The sequence below is a fragment of the Pseudopipra pipra genome, chromosome 3 (assembly GCF_036250125.1).
Source record: "Pseudopipra pipra isolate bDixPip1 chromosome 3, bDixPip1.hap1, whole genome shotgun sequence".
NCBI classification, from domain to species: domain Eukaryota; kingdom Metazoa; phylum Chordata; class Aves; order Passeriformes; family Pipridae; genus Pseudopipra; species Pseudopipra pipra.
This window is the reverse complement of record NC_087551.1, coordinates 86,511,664-86,529,592: the sequence shown is the minus strand read 5'-3', so window position 1 is coordinate 86,529,592 and position 17,929 is coordinate 86,511,664. Positions and strand designations below refer to the sequence as shown.

Genomic DNA, 17,929 nt, shown 5'->3' with positions numbered 1-17,929 from the left:
AAATGTTTCCCTGCTACGTTCAAGCAGCAGTAGCCAGTTTTTGGCACTGCTCCAGAGGGCTTATGCCTGCATGATCACAGTGGATATTTTACCCTTTAATGTTGAGTGCTTTCATGTTACATAATTTTCTTAAATTAAAAACCAAACCATGGGCTTTTAGTAAAGTTCACTCTGGGCCATCCCTTGTTCCTCTGCTATTCATGGTCGTTTTGCCACTGAAAACAAGAAAAGGAGGACCAGAGCCTTTAATGCCCTAATTTTAAGTGTTAATATATTTACAGAAGACTATACAAACAAGCACTGAACAGCAATTACACATTATTTGAGCTACACAATATTTGTACATGTTGCTAAAACAATTCTGCTAAATGAAAAAGCTTTATTAGTTCAGAGTTTTTGGCTGCTGTTATTAAAAATATATTTACCTGAAAGGAAATCCAAGTATTTCATTTTACAAACAATTTAAAATACAGCAGTAAGCAACATAAACTATTGCTTCTTATGTTTATACAATTTTTTTTGGCATAACACTGCCATACAGTTACAGAATTATAAAATATATCTTTATAGTGCATTACAAATCCAGAAACTGGTTACCACTCCTACCACATACATATGGTATTGGTACTACCAAACATGCACGGCATTCTGTAATTAAACATTGCAAAGGAATACAGAGAAGAGAGCAGGACCATTCACAGAAACTAACATATAGCTGTTCCATTTTGCAAGTAAAAATTGTTGGGCTTTGGCTTTTTTCTTTTTACTGCACTTCTTTCTTAGAATGCATTTGAACAATGAAATCTACAATATTTTCGAATTTTATCAGTGCAAAACTACACCTAATCACCTGTTGTCAAAAGCAAACTGCATAAAGGGCAAACAACCATGGAATACATTAGAACAGAGAAAAAAAAGCAACTAATGATTAGCAAACATGCTTGAGCAGATCCCAAAAATATAAATGCCATAACCTTTTTTACTGCAAAACAATAATTTTCACATGGTTAGCCACAGTAGTAAGTACATTCAGTATATTTCACAATAAACTTCAGGTGATGAATACGCCATTAAACTTGTAAACATGGTAAAATTAAAAGGTGCCAAGTTTCTAAGAAGAGAATTCTTTCAGAACAATTTGCCAATTCTTGCAATATTTTATTTTATAGCAAACAGTTTAATGCTTTTGTAAACAAAAATAAAGGTGATTACAAGTGTAAAGCCACAGGAGGTCTCTATTAAATTGATCTCTATAACTTTTGAACTACATTTTAGGAGTCCACTAGGTATGGCATATATTAAACCTATATGGCATATACTAAACCTATTCTTTAAAAAAAATTCTTGCTTTCTCCAATGGTCTTAAGTAAGTATACTTAAGAACACAGGCTGAAAAAGGAACACAGCTTTCAGGAAAAGAAACAGTTCATGGGCAATACAGAGCACAGACATATTACAGAAACACAATTTACATTCCCCTTGGAGAACTCCATTAAATATCCATTAATAGTGAATATATGTTTTTGACCATGATGTGAATGGAGGGGGGGTTGTCCATGCTTAGGCCTTTTTGACCTATCTTCCATTTTCAGACTTTGATGGCCATCAAAATTACCTTTTTAGCAGTTACTTCAATTGCAGTTGGATCTGGGGACACGTATCAAAACAATTACCAAAATGTGGAATAATGAGTATGGTTCTCAGCAAACCTAGACAGTACTTCCATGTTCTACATGACCACAATGTTAGACTCACTGATGCTGGTGTCTCCAAATCCAGAGGTGCCTCAGTCAGTTGCTGGCTAGGAAAGGGTTTTCCCTTTAACAGATTTTGCTTTTACACTGAAAAGGAAAAAAAAAACCCAACCCTGTTCTGCGGTTGGAATATGACTTTTAGTACTTCATACAGAAAGATTTATTTGTAAAAATTTATTCAGAAGGGACAAGTAAGGTAATATTTTCATCAACTTAGGACAAATTTCTGTTTAAGCAGGCATCTTCTGCCTAAGGACAGAAGAAATATGGGACATTTTCTGCCTAAGAAGGTATTTTGTCATTAGAATATCTTGCAGCATTTAAAAACTGAATTGAAGTGGATTACTGTTCATCTTACAGTACCTTTAGTACTGTGTTCAAATGCAGCAGCAGTCATTGAATAAACAGATCTGAGACAAACAAGAAATCACTTTCTCCACACAAAATATTTTTAAAACATAAAACTCACAGACACAAGGGATTGCAGAGGCTGAAAGAAACCACAAGTTCAAAACCAGAAAAATTCCTGGAGAAAAACGGGGTCACCTTATCTTTTCTTTATTTCACACCATCTGTTGGGCCATTGCTGGAGGCAGCACACAAGGCTAGAAATATCTTTGGTTCTGATCCATACTGGTAGTTCCTAGGACAATATCAATCCTAACATCGATCTGCATGATACTGTCACAATTTTTTAATGGTGAACCTTACTTCACATACTTGCATCTTATTAATAAATACAGCTTTTTTCAAGGAAATTCAATATGATATGTTACCTGTAAAACTACGGTGTAATAAAAGTTACATTTTCACTTAAACATACGTAACTTACTATAACTTGTGATGAGTACTGTCACAACTGTCAGAAAAAAAAAAGGTGCAAAACCGCTCCCCTCTATTAAACAGATATACATAAATTTTATTTAAAAACAAACAAGCTGTTTTCCATTTAAATCCAGTAAATGTTCCTTGACTTACCTTATTGGATCATCCATCAACATATACAAAACTTCTAAAGGTCTGTAAACTTTCTGGTTATAGTACAGCTATATGAAACTGCACATTATTAGAATTATCCTGGAATAATTCAAGGAGGCTTATACTAGATTATATCAAATATTAACTATGATTATACAGAGACCTAATACATTAGAGTGCTGCAATCTTAAAGCAGGAAACTGAGGAGCTAGCCCAAGCCACAGAACAGCTCTCAAAGGCTTACTGCAAATATTTTTAGCATCCTTCAGGATTTTATGCAAGCAATACGAACACCAAGATCTGAGATCTGCTCCTAGATGTGTGCACACAAGTAACTCTTCTGATCTGAATGGTCTGTGCTGCACATCTCACGTACCCAAGCTTTCAGTCTCTACACCGACACAGTATGAGGTACTGAGGCACAGTTGCATCGGGGATAGTAGGGCACAGAGCTGTAACTAATCTTAAAGTGCAATATTTTTGCGTGATTTGTACGATCGCCTTCAATTGCATCTGTGTAGTCAGTAATATTTATTCAAGTTGCACATTCATATCCCCTCACATATGATACTTAGAATCATATTCACAGGTGTGTGCATATACACACTACTCCTATTTAACAGCACGAAAGGCTACTCAGATGGACTTATTGGGAGGTTCTGTTCAATTAACATATGAATAGCTCAGATTCTAGGCAAACACTGGGCCAAAACACATTGCTGTAGTAAGGACACAGAAATCCCTGAATACTTAAGCATATAGCAAGAGAAAAAGAAGTTTAACAATGAGCAAATGACCCGACTTTCTTTGCACACCCTCAGTTCCTGAAGTAATCAATAAATAACTAAGTACTGGTGCTTATAACAATACAATCATTTCAACACATATTATAATGTAAACCTGAAAACCAATACTCAAAACTTCAAGCATGGGGTGCTATGGTTGCTAAGGCCATGATTCTGTAAAGAAATGCATACAGTGCACCCACCTCATCCTCACAAATCTCAAGAGGATGCTATGCTGTATGATTGCCCTGCAATGAATCCTTCAACGCTTGCAAAATCAGAAGAAACAATTCCTCTATGAAAAGAATGGTAAACCACCACATTTTACATAGAGCAGAATTTGTTAATTAAAGCTGAAGTGTCCCATAGAAGCAATTCAGTTGATAACACTGTAAAACAAGGATTAAGGAGGGCAGGAGCCCACCTGACACAAAAAATCCCTCACTTGCACAGTCCCCATGGTTCTTTGTAGGCAACTGATACGCCACTACTCTTTCATGAAAACTGAAACATACTGAGTTGTGGATTTTAAAAAAATAAATTAAAAACTGCAGAGTTAATAAGGATTTAAGTACCAAAGTTCTTGTCTACATTTTCAAATACACTGGTCCCTTAATGCAGGCATCTCTGCCAGATTAGAAGTATTTTAAGTACTTAATTAGGAATGGTGAACCAGTAAGCATGTATAGGTGAGAGCTGAGCCACAATAATGGAATAGTGCACTGCAGAGAAATCTTTTGGATGCACATTTCGAGAACTTTGTTTTAGATCAGAGCAAGATTTCTCTTTTTTTTGTTCAGTAGATACAAGATCTACTGAGGTCATTGATGTTCAATCAAATTACAGTATAAATATAATAACACCCCCAGCATCCCTTATTTCCCCTGAACACTATTAATTTGCTGTAAAGTGTTTAACATTAATACTAAAGTCCATACATTGAAGGCTCTGTATAACTACTTATGTAATAGTTATGTTCCTTATACACAAGGTATAAATCTTCCCTATGCCATTCAAGAAATAACTATGTAAAAACAATGCTATGAAGTTTGCATGGTTAGGCACTCAAGACTGAAAAAGTCACAGTCGGAACATGAAGTGTCCTCCCTGTGCACACACGGGGGGGGCAGCATCCTTAACTACGCAGACCAGTCTTATCACAGTTTTATTTCCTGCCCCCTTCTGTTCTGAAGGTCAGAGGTGAACATGAACATGGGGATCCCAGTTCAAGTCCAGGGAATCATGAAAGCCTTCTCAGGATCCTTCCAGCTTTAAAGAGGTGGTGGCTGCAGGAGGAATTCCTTGAGGCATTTCTGCTCAGACAGACTTAATGCCTACCGGAGTGATCTGGGTTAACCTTGGAAAAAAACCCCATGTATGTAAGTTCTTTTCCTCACAAGTCAGCACAGAAGAAGAGATACATTTTCCCTCTTCCCTGCTTCTTTGGGATGGAAAGATCCTAATCTTCGTCCATGAGTACCAAGACCCCTAACCGCCACTCTATTTGATCCCAAGAACCAATGCTACCCAGGGAAACCAATGGATGATGCACCACCATGATGGGCATTAGCAAAACAGAAAAGTACAAGACTTTTTGTCTATGCTCTGAAACCCCTGAAAACTTCACCATTTTGAGTTATAAGACCTGAATAAAGTCCCGTAGCACTCTGACACAAACTGCAGTCAGCCTCCTGCCTCATAACATTTCATCAGAAATATATTAAAGGCAGTGGATAACACATAGACTTTTAAATAGAAAATACATACAGAAGTTTTAGAATATTTTAGAACTGTAGGAAGTGTAAATTCCACCTGCATTATTTTTTTATTAGTATTCTGCACAATTAATTTGCCGGGCACTATCTTGTTTGACTGAATGGCAGGAAATCAGAAGCAGCTACTCAGAGAAAGCAGACAGTTCTTCAGTAAAATAAAGTTGAGAAACATCTTCATTGAGAAATTCCTGCTTGCTGGGCTCCAGCCAGACCAGAAGACTGGCCTGCTTCAGGTTTCCACTGACGACTGAAATAACATTAAACTGTGAGAGACTTCAGATAGCAAAAAGAGGAAACAGACAGCTGGAAGGAAGCATCAGGACCACCTTTCTCTCTCAGATCAGCAACAGGGGACTCAGCATTGTTCAGACCTTACCCAAAACTGGCCAAGAAACATCCAAGTTAAGGTAAGACCCAACCTAACAAGCCTAATGACATTTTCTCTGATGGCTCTGCTGATTAGGCAGTGCTTTGTGGTGAAGACACTGCTTTGCTTTTCAGCTGTTAGAGGCTTTCCAGGTGCTGAACCCAGCTGGGGGAGTTGTTTTATTACAGCTAATCAACAGCTTTCAAAATGAGACCAAATCTGAGTGATCAAAGAGATCCCTCCCCCCAGATTAGTAGTAAAAAATGAGCCAAGAGAAGGGAGAACTTAACAGGGACTAAAAGAAGTCTAAAGTGCAACTTCTCCTGTACCCAAAAGCTGAGGATAAAGTTTCACTGTAAGTTAAACTTTTATTCAATGTACAATGATACCCAGCTGTATAAGACATGACATATAATATCCATCATTGTGTCTCCAACAAATATGCTAATCTAAGGTAAAAGATGCTGTGCAAATACTGCCATTAAACATGAAAACACTTCCTAAAAAAAATAGACCCTAGGGTAAAAACTATGCTCTTGAAGTAATTTCTAGTAATCTCATAAACAGAAATCAAGACTTAAAGCATGTTAAAACTAATTTAAAAATTCTGATGTTCCAAGGCTTTTAGTGTTACACTTCATTTTTTTTTTTAATACTGGATGAATTTAATGGCAAAAAGTAGATAAGCTTTTCTATGCAATCTGTCTGGAAAAGATAATGAACTTCTTAGCTTTCAATATGCACAATTGTTTTAAAGAGCCACACCTGCTTTACTGCTGATAAACTGAGGTTGAAAAAAATAAAATTCGTTAATGTAACAGAAGTCTAATCTGATGAACTTGCAACAAGTGTAGTCTCATGAACATTTTATACTAAACTAGATGGAAATTCCAACCAAAATGAAGGAGCGATGAATAATTTGCTTCATTAAATATGAAACATAATGATTTTTAACCTCAGACTCATGCTTTGAGCTCATCCTTGGTTTTTGTGGTGGTCCCCCCTGAAAGCGTATCCTTATCAAGGTTATCTTGTAGATCTGCTGATGTGTTATTTGAAGAATTCTCAGTGTTACATAAATCTTTCTCTATAGTGCCTGGGTGACTTCCACAGTCATTGTTCAGATTTTCATTATCTTTTTTGGAATGAGAAGCATCCTCCTTTCTGTCTGAAGTATCATGAATTTCTTCTGATTTTGAAAGCTGACTGGCATCAGTGTCACTGTTCTTTTCACTGTTCTGCCTAACAGCATCAGAGTTCATTTCTTGTTCATCCTGATAATTTTCTTCCTCATTTTTTGTGAGTTCTACCTTTTTTTCTTCAGTTGTTTTACCAGCTGAGCTTCCACTTGCTGATGTATTCTTAGGTTCTTTGGGTTTCTTATGTTTAGAAATATGACTATTGGGAATAGAAATTGGAGATGCTGGCTTTTTATTTGTTTTGCTTCCCTCTGACTTTTGTTTTCTTGGAGGCCCCCAGATAAAATGCTCTGAGGGCGTATAATGTTGCTGGGCAAATCTCAGCAGTTTCCTTCTTTCTCTTCGGTCTCTAATAGTATACACAAAATATTCTAGAGCACTTTGCTTTATGTTGGGAATGGTATCTTCCACCAGAGCTTCATGCAGAATAAATTTTACCAAGGGAGATTTGAAACTCTCATATCCAAGTTCGCCAAGACTTTTCAGAATTCGAGTGATTCTCAAGTAGTTATGTTGAGACCTTTGAAAGAAATAGGTAAAAAAAAAAATCTATTGAATCAGGAAAAAAAAGCTTTACAAACACAGAACTGGATCTGCAATTCCTCAGTCCTTTTTATCACTCCAGGTGTGTACTTCAAGCTTCCTGTACTTTAAATTCTCACAGCTGCTGAAGCTTGCTAGCACCTCCTTTGCCAGGATGTTGTGAGTGAAAATTAGCGTTTGTAAAACGCACTGGGGGAGCAGGCTAGGAGAAAACAAAATCAACCATGTACTGATTTTGATTCCTTCTGCTGTAGGCTGTATGAGAAGGGCAACAAAGCTGGTGAAGGATCTAGAACATAAGTCCTATGAGGAGCAGCTGAAGGTAGTGGGGTTGTTTAGTCTAGAGGAAAGGCAGCTCAGAGGAGACCTTATCACTCCCTACAACTACTTGAAAGGAGGTTGTGGCTAGGTGGGGCGTTGGCCTCTTCTCCCAGGCAACCAGTGACAGGACAAGAGGAAACAGCCTCAAGTTGCACCAACCAAGGGGAGGTTAAGGTTCAGGCTGGATATTAGGAAACACTTCTTCACTGAAAGAGTGGTTAAGCATTGGAATGGGCTGCCCAGGGAAGTGGTGGACTCACCATCCCTTGATGTGTTCAAAAAATTAGTAGATGTGGCACTTAGTGCTATGGTTTAGTTGATATAGCAGTGTTCAGTCAAAGGTTGGACTCAATGGAGGTCTTTTCCAACCTTAATGATTCTATCCTGTTCTCTTTCTGAGGAGACAACCCAGTCAACTTTACAAAATTTAGGGTTTGTAGTGTATTTATAGTGTAGCTACAGAACAAGATCCATTGCACTTCACTCAAGCTATTTAAAAGCTGGGTCTCCAGTCCAGACTAGCTACCTGCACTTCTGATACAGTTCATGCCGGGGGAAAAACAGGCACCTCTGGAGAGTAAGTCCCAGTGTTGTAGTGGGATAAGTCTAAGATAAAATGAATTGTCTTCTGGAAGTGCTTGGGAAGAGCTCTTTCCCTCATAAAGTACACCTTGGTAAACAGTAAGACTTCTGAGTTTAAATTCTGGATGGCTAAAATTAGGTAAAGAGTCCCAATTCCTGACTTAAAACTGTAGCTACTCACTAGTAAGAACAGGATTAAAAACATGCAGTGAGTAACATCTGGGCTTCCTGAAACTGTTTTATCTGTGGCTCAAGTCTGAGCCCACACCCATATTGGCTCATACAATGTTTAAGTAAAATTATTAACAAATTATTCCCATTATTCACCCAGAATCATCCATCAGCATTTGTACCTACAAGCTTTCATTATGAGAGGAAAACAAAATTCTGTGAGAAAACAAGCTGCACCTCTAAGGTGAGAGGTATCGGGAAAGTGAGCATGAGATTTGAAAAGAGATTTTGATACAATTAATCCACGTGGGACAAAAGTCAGTACAAACTTAGGCTCCACAAAATGCCAATGAAAAGCAACAGATACAACTTGCTGAACATTGAGCCAAAGTTTGAATTAAAGCATGGCTAAACCTCTCCAGATAAGCACTGCAATTAAAAAGTATTAAATACACAGTATTTTGTGTTTGGAGGAGGAAGGAAAATCCTGGTATTCAGCTTTCATATAGGTATGGAGAATTTGATCTTTCTCAAAAAGAAATGTGAATACAAAGATAAGCCACTCATTTTCTTCCAGCTGAGAAGCAGCACTTTGGAATTGGGTGAAAATGCATTCAGTGGCAGGACAAATTAATTTGTAGCTGGGATATCCTTCAGCACCACCTCAAGTAGTATTTTCAGGGAATTCAGTGACGTCAGTCAAACTGGTAATGGGGGAGCAGCACAAAAAAAGGTGAAGGAGGAATGTACGCATACAGGCACAAATAAGGCATTGACTATTTTTCTCTTTTTTTCTGGCAATCTTTGTAAAACATATCTTCTTCTAGAAAACAAAAGGCTAAAGAGATTCTATGGCAATTCTAGCAACTGGAGTGCATGTCATTACTTACTCATTTAAATGTTGAAATCTTTCTTGCCAGTTAGCAGCTCGTGCTACATTTCCAGTTTTATCAATTAGTTTTATTCCAAAAAACTCCAACATCATTTTGTAAGCCAAAAGGAATCTTCTAATTGCTTCTTTTGTTTTCTTGAATTCCTAATAGACAAAGAATACGTCCAAAATTCTAAGTGGCACTAAAGCAAGTACTTCTGCATTGTGTAAGACAACTCTACATAACAAAAAGTAGTTATATACCAAAATTAATGTGATGGTTTGTATTCAACTCAATTTGTATTACCTCAATTTCATATGTAGTTAATTCTTTAGCATAAAAGTTCAGACCTTGTTCCCTCAGTGGGAAAAGCCTGTTAAAAAAAGAGGCACATTATAGCTCTGTATATGAACACTTAATCAAATTAATGCTTTAAAACAGAAATAGGTAATAAGAGACCAACCACTGTATGTAAGTGTGGTTATGTTCCAGTTTTTCATAGTCTCCTTTCCATTTATTTAGGACTTCTTCAATATAAACCCCTGCATAAAAATAATTTGAAAACTGTTAGGTAGCCATCAAAACCAGCACTCAGCTACATAAAGTACATACCATGTTAACATAATGATAGAATACATACTTTAATTCTCTTTCAAATACTATGTGAAATAAGATCTACTACAGCTATAAATAAATTCATTTTAATGTAAAATTAATTTAGTTACTAAAACGTAATTAAAAATAAGTTATTTATAAAATGTCAATATAAGAAAACCAACTGACTTATACTGAGTTACTAACAAGCAGAAGTATGTGACAATAACCTTTGTAAAATGTACTTCCCCCAAAGTTCTCATGTCCTATTTCCTTTATCGCACTGGTAATTAACAAATCACTTCCATAAACACTGCTTTGTGAATCACTCATCATTGCTTTTACTTGACAAAACCCTCTATCTACCTATCCATCTACCTATCTATCTACCTATCCATCTACCTATCCATCTACCTATCTATCTACCTATCTATCTACCTATCTATCTACCTATCCATCTACCTATCCATCTACCTATCTATCTACCTATCTATCTACCTATCTATCTACCTATCTATCTACCTATCTATCTACCTATCTATCCATGCATCTATCATTTGCAGAACAAAGCCTCAACTCCTTATGAAATCTCCCATAGCAGGAATCTCTCCAGCTGCAAATAACATTATGATTGGAAAATCTTTCTCAATTAGCTGTGGCCAGGCGTCACACAGAGACCATGCTCATGAAACGCAGTCATGGGCCAGGGCACTTTTCCAGGTACTGCATAAATATACAAAATACTTAACAGGATGCTCCTTGTTCCCAAACCTGTACAATATCTTTCCATGAATGAGCACTATGTTGCTCTGTTTCTATTCTGAAACCAACAACAGTTTTAGCACAGCCACATGGCCTCTTCCCAAGTCAAACAGCACAGAAGCAGCCTGAAAAGCCCAAAGTCTCACGTAGATAGTCTCCTATTATACATTTGAGATGTCTCTTCCCTGCAGTGAAAACTTCAAATTGGGTCTCAATGACAAAGGAGAACTCATTCGATACTTTTCCTCAAGAAACCAAGAAAGCAGCCAGTCAAAGGGGCGGCCAAGAACATGGGGTTTCCAGTGCAAGCAAGACTGGAAAGAACCTTGGAAAGAGGACCTTCCACCATCAACACACTGTATCCAACCTATATTTCAAGCATTGAAATAGTTCTGGTGCCTGCAGTATAAGAAGGACATGGAACTGTTGGAGCAAATCCAGAGGAGGGCCATGAAGCTTATAAGGGGACTGGAGCACAGAGCACCTCTCCTACAAACACAGGCTGAGAAAGTTGGGGCTGTTCAGCCTGGAGAAGAGAAGGCTGCATGGAGATCTCATAACAACCTTCCAGTATCTAGAGGTCTACAGGGAAGCAGGAGAGGGACTTTTCATCAGGAACTGTAGTGATAGTACAAGGAATAACAGGTGCAAACTGAAAGAGGGGAAATTTAGGTTAGATATTAGAAAGAAATTCTTAACTGTGAGGGTGGTGAGACGCTGGAAGGGGTTGCCCAGGGAGGCTGTAGATGCCCCAGCCTTGGCAGTGTTCAAGGCCAGGTTGGATAAGGCCTTGAGCAACCTGGTCTAGTGGGAGATGTCCTTAGCCATGGCAGGGGAAATTGGGACTAGATGATCCTTAAGGTCCCTTTCAACCCTTTAGCATTCTATGATTCTACTGGAAAACTTGCTGCTCAATTCCAGCACAGAGACAAACAGGTCAGCTCTGAGTCAGAACAACACGTTAAATCTGTAGGCCATGGAACTAAACTTCAAATCTAGTATTGCACTAGAACTGTATTTTTTTAAACAACATTCCCCAGCATTTCAGTCCCTTACATGCTAGCTAAGACTCCCTTTGAACACTCTCACAGATCCACAGACTCAAGTCAAGGTGGTGGCTACTCTTTCCCATTCTCAATACAAACTTCTACATAACCAGGGCTCACAGGCACCAAGGATTCAGCCTCCATGGTTTATCAGCTACCTTTGACACTCTTAATTGTGGTTTTCTCCTAAAATATTAAAATAAACGTTATTCTTTATAAATTTTAGGACAGGAGTCCTCCTGTAGCTTTCATGACTCTCTCTTCTTTTGGCTAATCCTCTTGAATTTCTCCTTCCTTTTGCACTTTAGAGGACTCCTCCCCCACAACCTTTTCTGGCTTTTACTTTCAGATCCACATGGTCCTCAGGTTCACACAGACCTCACTGTCCTTCTCTTTCTTTCAGTATCTGTTCTCTGTGTATTATTTTCTGAATTTGTTACTTTACTGGCAATTCACAGACCTATCTCTTCTGCCAGGCAAGCTAAAAACACAGCATGTGCCTATGGGTATCTAGATAAAGCTCAAGCTGGTTAAAGCAAAGGTCTTATCTTTCTTTCACAACCTGACTTGTTTTCTTACCTGCTGAGGATATTATGACTATCTTGTCTATAAACAGCTCTCATCTTCAACCTTCCTATATGTACATCTTTACATCCTGCCATATAACATTCCTTTCCATCCTGCTTCCTATCAGAACGCTGACATTTTGCATCTCAATATCCTTTTTCCTGATCTTAAAAAGTGCCTTCTTGTCATGCTTACATCTACCCTGAATGCTGCTGGTAAGATCATGTTTTTAGACTGCATCTTTTTATACTGCCTCTTTTTTTCTGCTGGGCATTTTTCCATTGCAAAGTCCTGTTCTGTAACTTCAAAAAAAAACCCCTATACACCTTCACTTCCAAAGCCTTTGTGACCTGTCCCTTACTACCTTATCACAACCCATTTGTTGCTATGAGACTGATCCTGCTTCTGACAGGATCCTGCCTCAGAGGCAGCCTACACATCTCACTCCTTCTGTACTCCAACATGCACTTCGCTATTTCCTACCAAGCTGCTCTCACACTGAGAGGATCTTTCTGCAAACACCTTCAAAGTAACTTGCTCATCATTCTTCTATAACTCTGAAAAGCTTATTTTTGGCCTTCAATTTGTCTTTTTTTGCTAATGGCTAAACTCTCATGTGCCGAGACTCCTGTCTATCATACTAACCAAGGCTGCTTTATTGCCTCCTCCTGCTTCCCCATCTGCCTCCTACCCTCTTGTCTCTCACACATCGACTGCAAACTCTCTAGAGCAGGGTTTGTCATCTTTCAGATTGTCCTGTGTTTGTACAGAGTGCTGCATATCAGGTTCCCGCTCCACTATGGGAACAACTAGGGACACGGAAAAATGACTTTATTATTGTTATTGTAATAATCTCACACAAGACTAAAACACATTCTTTTCCCCTTACACAGCTCTAAGGATAACACCCAGGTCCCTGCCACTCCTACTCAAGTAGCAACAATCTGTGCAATATAGTGGAACAGCTTTATCTTTGTTTAATAAAAGGTAGTGCCACTACTGTAAAAATGGTGGTACAAACAACGCCCTGTACTACATCATGCTGAAAACGTCTAAGAAAAGCACCACCTCCCTACAGCGAAAGCTATCTTTGTTTTAAGCATAACCCACTCGTGTTATGAATGTGCTACTCCAACATGGGAGCTTCACGTTATACAATATATACAAATACACCTTGAATTTGTCAGTGCCACAATTATCACGACTGTTTCAGCTTGCTACTATCATTAGTGAGCATTCTTTTGCTATCAGCATTATTGTTGCAGATTACTCACCGTCAGGTTTAAATGGGATTTTATTTTTGTAAAACCGGAGATTGCACAAGTCATTTTGATATCGAAGATCTTTAAAATTCTGCTAAAAGAAAGGAAATAGGACATCATTAGCCTACAAAAACCTATCAACACTATCCAGAAAGCGACACTGTGCTCTTTGAATAATTTAAGGACAGAAAAATTTCAGAGTTTTAGTAACCACAGAGTTTTACTCATGCACTTAAAGACTGAGATTAAGGATCAGCAAGTTCTCTCTGGCTGGTACCTTCTCCTACTGAGGCAGCAGCAAGCATAGCAGCGCCTTCACTTCAGACTCAAGGAACTTGAGAGACAAATAATAAGTCATCCAAACTTCTATAATCTACCCTCTTTAACATTCAAGGCACGAGCCTTTTCCTGGGCTCCTACCGCTGTTCCCATGCTTACACATCTTATGTGTTTGCGCTTATGCTCGGGATGAAAAGACATCGCACAGTTTCGCTCCTCTCCCACCAGCATACGCTGGGCCTCTGTACCAGCTTTTTGATTCCCATTTCTTATATTTATTAGGCAACACAAAGGTTTAGGAATGCTTGGGTTATATGCTGCCTTCTACTAAAGAGGCAATTTAAACCCCTAAAATATTCTTACTGGGTACTGGTGTCGGTACTTGTATAAATCTCTTGCTGCGTAGAAGCTTCTCTTTGGCTTGGCTGTCAGCTCAGTTCCATCACCATTCTGAAACAGTCAGAAAGCAGATAACCATCATACACAAACACACTAAATAGTGAATTTGTGTAATATTAAAATAATTACTTTTCATGATGGATTTCGGCAATGTAAACAAACACAAGTGCATGTATTTGCCGTCTGTTTGGTCAAACACTGAAAATCTCCCTACTCAGTACTTTACACTTTTAAGTGTAAACACCACACACTTTAAACCTAAATTAAAAAATTTAATACAAAATACAAAAGCAAGACTATGAAATATCCTTCCAACAAGGCTGAATCGGACTTAAATCAACAGGTTGACTGTAATTTCCAAATGCAAGACTTCAAAGTAACCTAGCAAGTGCTAGTACAAGATTAAATAAGTAACTGAACATGCAGAGACACTACTAGTTTTGAACAGGAAATCATACTATTTGTCATGTGTACATAGACTTACTTGCTATTATTGCACCCTGTGGAAGAAATGAAGAGTCACTGAAAAAAATTAATTCCACTCCTTGCAATACACATGCAATAGGTTAAAATCAAGCCTAAAAAGGGAATTTCCCTTTGGCTGCACTGGGAATTTGCCTTTATTGTTGCCAGTTCCATGGCTTATCAATTCCACATTAATGACAAACAAACATCTTTTTCCATTCTTCCTTTCGAAAGACCAGCTTTGACCTACCCTCAGGCAAAGTAAGCTTGCTTGAACAAGCAACACCCTTTGACACTCAGTTATTTAGCAGTAGTATTACCAGGTATCAAGCAGAAAAGGAAAGATGCTTATGCTTATTTAATTTTGCACATTTCTGAACCAAATATAAACACTATACATCTAGCAAGCTACAAAACCCGACCCAGCTGATCCACCCTGCATTGAGTTCTAAGTCGCATAAAATTACTGTCAAAGGAACACTTTATTTCTTTAGCGTCGGCATTTCCAAAGCTCCCTACAGAACAGAAACTTGCTCTAAAAATTCCTCACACTCTCCAAAGAGTCACAAATCCACTGCCACATACGATCCAATACTCAGATTTGTGTCCAGTTTAATTAAGAGGCCAAGTTACATACTACATTTAAGTCAGAACCTTCCCTGGAAAACAGCAGCAGCGGGAGTGACAACGACTTCAAGGCCTCAATTTTCTCCCAGTAATGACGGTGGGGATAAAAACGGGTGCATCCCTACTGGAGATGCACAGCTGGGTTATCTATCCCCAGCCGCTCCGTGCGATGGGCAGGTCCCGGGGCTCGCCAGTGCCGCAGGGCGGGGAAGACCGGGGCTGCCCGGCCCGGGGCTCGGCTCGGCTCGGCCCGGCCCGGCCCAGCCCCGCCCGTTCTCCGGCCCCGGGGCTCGGTACCGGGGCTGCCCGGCCCGGGGGCTCGGCTTGGCTCCGCCCGGCCCCACCGCCCCCCGTTCCGGCCGCAGGGCCCTGGGCAGGCGGGGCGGGGGCGCGCCCGGCGCTGACGGTACCTGCTCGGGGCCGGCGGCGTCCGGCTCTGCCTGCTCCCCGTCCTCCGGCGGGGGCGGCGGGGGCTCCCGGGGCCGGCAGTCGGCGGCGGGCGGCTCGGCCGGCTCTTCCCCGCCTCCCGCGGCGGCGCACACCCCCTCCTGCCGCCGCGGCTCCGCCGCCTCGGGCTCCGAGTCGGTCTCCCAGGTGGAGTCGCAGTCCTCCACCGTGGTGGGCTCCTTGAAGCTGACCCCGCTCAGCAGGCTGCCCATCGGCCCGGAGGCCGCGGAGGCCGAGGGCTGGGAGCGGCCGCGGGCTGCCTACGGCTGCGGCATGGCGGGGCGGGGCGGCGGCGGCCGGGGCTGCTCCCCCGCCCGGCCCCAGCCCACGGACACGCGCGGGGCGGAGCTGGAGGCGCCGGGATTTCCACAGGAGACACGCGCGCCCAGCCCTGGCGGCGGGCACCGGGCAGGGCCGGGCACCGGGCAGGGCCGGGCACCGGGCAGGGCCGGGCACCGCGGGACGGGCGGGGCCACCCAGCGTCTCCCCGGCACCGGGACACCCGCGCCCGGAGAGAGCGCGGGAGTCTCCCTCCGGGAGGTGCGCCCTACGGGGAGTTCTCTTCGCGGTGTCCCTTGAGGGTTGTGAGGAAAGCAAGTGAGTGCGGGTGTTCATCGAGAAGAGCGGGGATGGCGGCTGCCCCAGAGCAGTGAGGGGGGAGAAGAGGTGCTTGTTCGGTGATAGAAGCAGTCGTGTTACCTGCAGTGTGCGAGCACCGGCTGTCCAGTGGACACGGGAAGGGTTGCGGTGAGGTGGACATCAAGAAACATACACGTGCCACAGAGGGCAGGAATTGGAGGGGAGGCAATACCGTGGTAACCAGCCAATTTCAGGTGCTCCTGAGAGTTTGGGGATAAAACTGACATGATGTTCGGGGATGGATTTGTCAGTAGCAGTGGCAGTGTATTTTGTATGTGGCTAATGCATGCCTTTGGGACAGAAACACTGCCTGAAGACCTGATGAGCTAAAGGCTTAGCACATTGTTCTAGTGTCCGCTCTTGCCCTCCTGATTAAAAATGTGTTCCTCATTTCTAACCAGGATTGCTTTAGTTCACACTCAGGAATTTCTGCCTTTTCCTTAAAGACCATTATGTGGTGTCTGGTGACTGCTCCTAAAGATGCATATTATCATCAAGTCATCTCAGTCCTCTTCTTGGTAAACCAAACAGGTTGAGCTTCTTCAGCTTCTCGCCATAAATTACCTTTCACATTCCCTCACTCATTTTTGTGCCATTTTTTCTGCTGTTGCTTGGAAATGTTTTAGCATCCTCTTCAAGTGCAGGTACCAGCATTTTAACTGGATGTCAGGATCAGCAGTGTAGAGGTGATTTCATCTATATATCCTTGTTTCCCCATCCACTCTCTATCAACTGAAAGTTCATTTTAATTCAAGTTGCCACATTGTCATGCTTAGATGCACTCAATGTCACTCTCACACATAACCCTCCTTCAGATTCATTTGAAGTGTATGAGCTGTGCATACTGACACCGAGAACAAGAAATTACTGGGAATGCCCTGGTTTGTCAGACCTTGTTTCAGCAAACGTATTTGGAGATGCAGCTCACCTGGATGCAGCCACAGCTGTGTGGTTGAGCTGTGAGCCTGTCATATAGTTCAGTCTGCCTCTAGTGCCCATGCCTCTGCTACCTCCCACCATCACCTGCCTTGCCCTTCTCCTCCTTCATGGAGATTAATGAAGCCCATTCAGCCTTTCCAACACCCCTTAGTCACCATCATGCCAGCTGCTGCGCTCCTTAGGATCCAGCTACTCCCACTCAGTCCAAGATCAAAGCTGATGACCCAAGCCAAGAAACCCCTCTGCCCCCAACCCTGTAGGTGTTCAAGGTCTACTGGAACTTTTTTGAAATGTGATATTCAGGAAGGTCCAGCCTTGGTCTTGACAGTGTACATTGTTTTAATAAGGAATAAAAAATCCCCATCAAGAAAGCACAAGAAAGATTGTAAGAGGGCAAGCAGTAAGGCTGGATGCTAGAACTGCAGTTGGGGGAACAGAATCCTTTATAAAACTCATGTGTCACATTTTTTGATAGTTCCTTCTTCTTTGACCTTATTTGGAGGAAAGGCAGATTTGTTTCCTGCTTCTGCAGCATCTCCTCCCACGTTGTTGGCAT

The 17,929-nt window shown here is 41.1% G+C and overlaps 1 protein-coding gene across 2 annotated transcripts; it reads right to left on the bottom strand.

Moving 5' to 3' along the window:
* Positions 1–254: 254 nt before the first annotated feature.
* Positions 255–16,133, bottom strand: OGFRL1 (opioid growth factor receptor like 1). 2 transcript variants are annotated; one of them, XM_064650195.1, is made up of 7 exons: positions 15,759–16,133; positions 14,221–14,307; positions 13,591–13,669; positions 9,811–9,889; positions 9,654–9,720; positions 9,366–9,511; positions 255–7,378 (listed from the first exon to the last, which is right to left on the bottom strand). In XM_064650195.1, exons 1-7 carry the CDS (start codon positions 16,005–16,007, stop codon positions 6,622–6,624), a joined length of 1,464 nt encoding a protein of 487 aa, XP_064506265.1. In that variant the 5' UTR covers positions 16,008–16,133; the 3' UTR covers positions 255–6,621. The 2 variants fall into 2 exon arrangements, with proteins under 2 accessions (XP_064506265.1, XP_064506264.1); XM_064650194.1 differs by having other exon boundaries at positions 13,591–13,672; positions 15,759–16,132.
* Between the last annotated feature and the right edge of the window lie 1,796 nt (positions 16,134–17,929).

What these genes read in the sequence shown, in the direction of transcription:
- OGFRL1 (XM_064650194.1), bottom strand. Translation starts at nt 16,007, where the DNA reads ATGGGCAGCCTGCTGAGCGGGGTCAGCTTCAAGGAGCCCACCACGGTG. An exon ending in ACGCCGCCGGCCCCGAGCAG is followed by an intron (nt 14,308 to 15,758) that starts GTACCGTCAGCG and finishes TGACTGTTTCAG; the next exon opens with AATGGTGATGGAACTGAGCT. An exon ending in AATCCCATTTAAACCTGACG is followed by an intron (nt 9,890 to 13,590) that starts GTGAGTAATCTG and finishes ATTTTTATGCAG; the next exon opens with GGGTTTATATTGAAGAAGTC.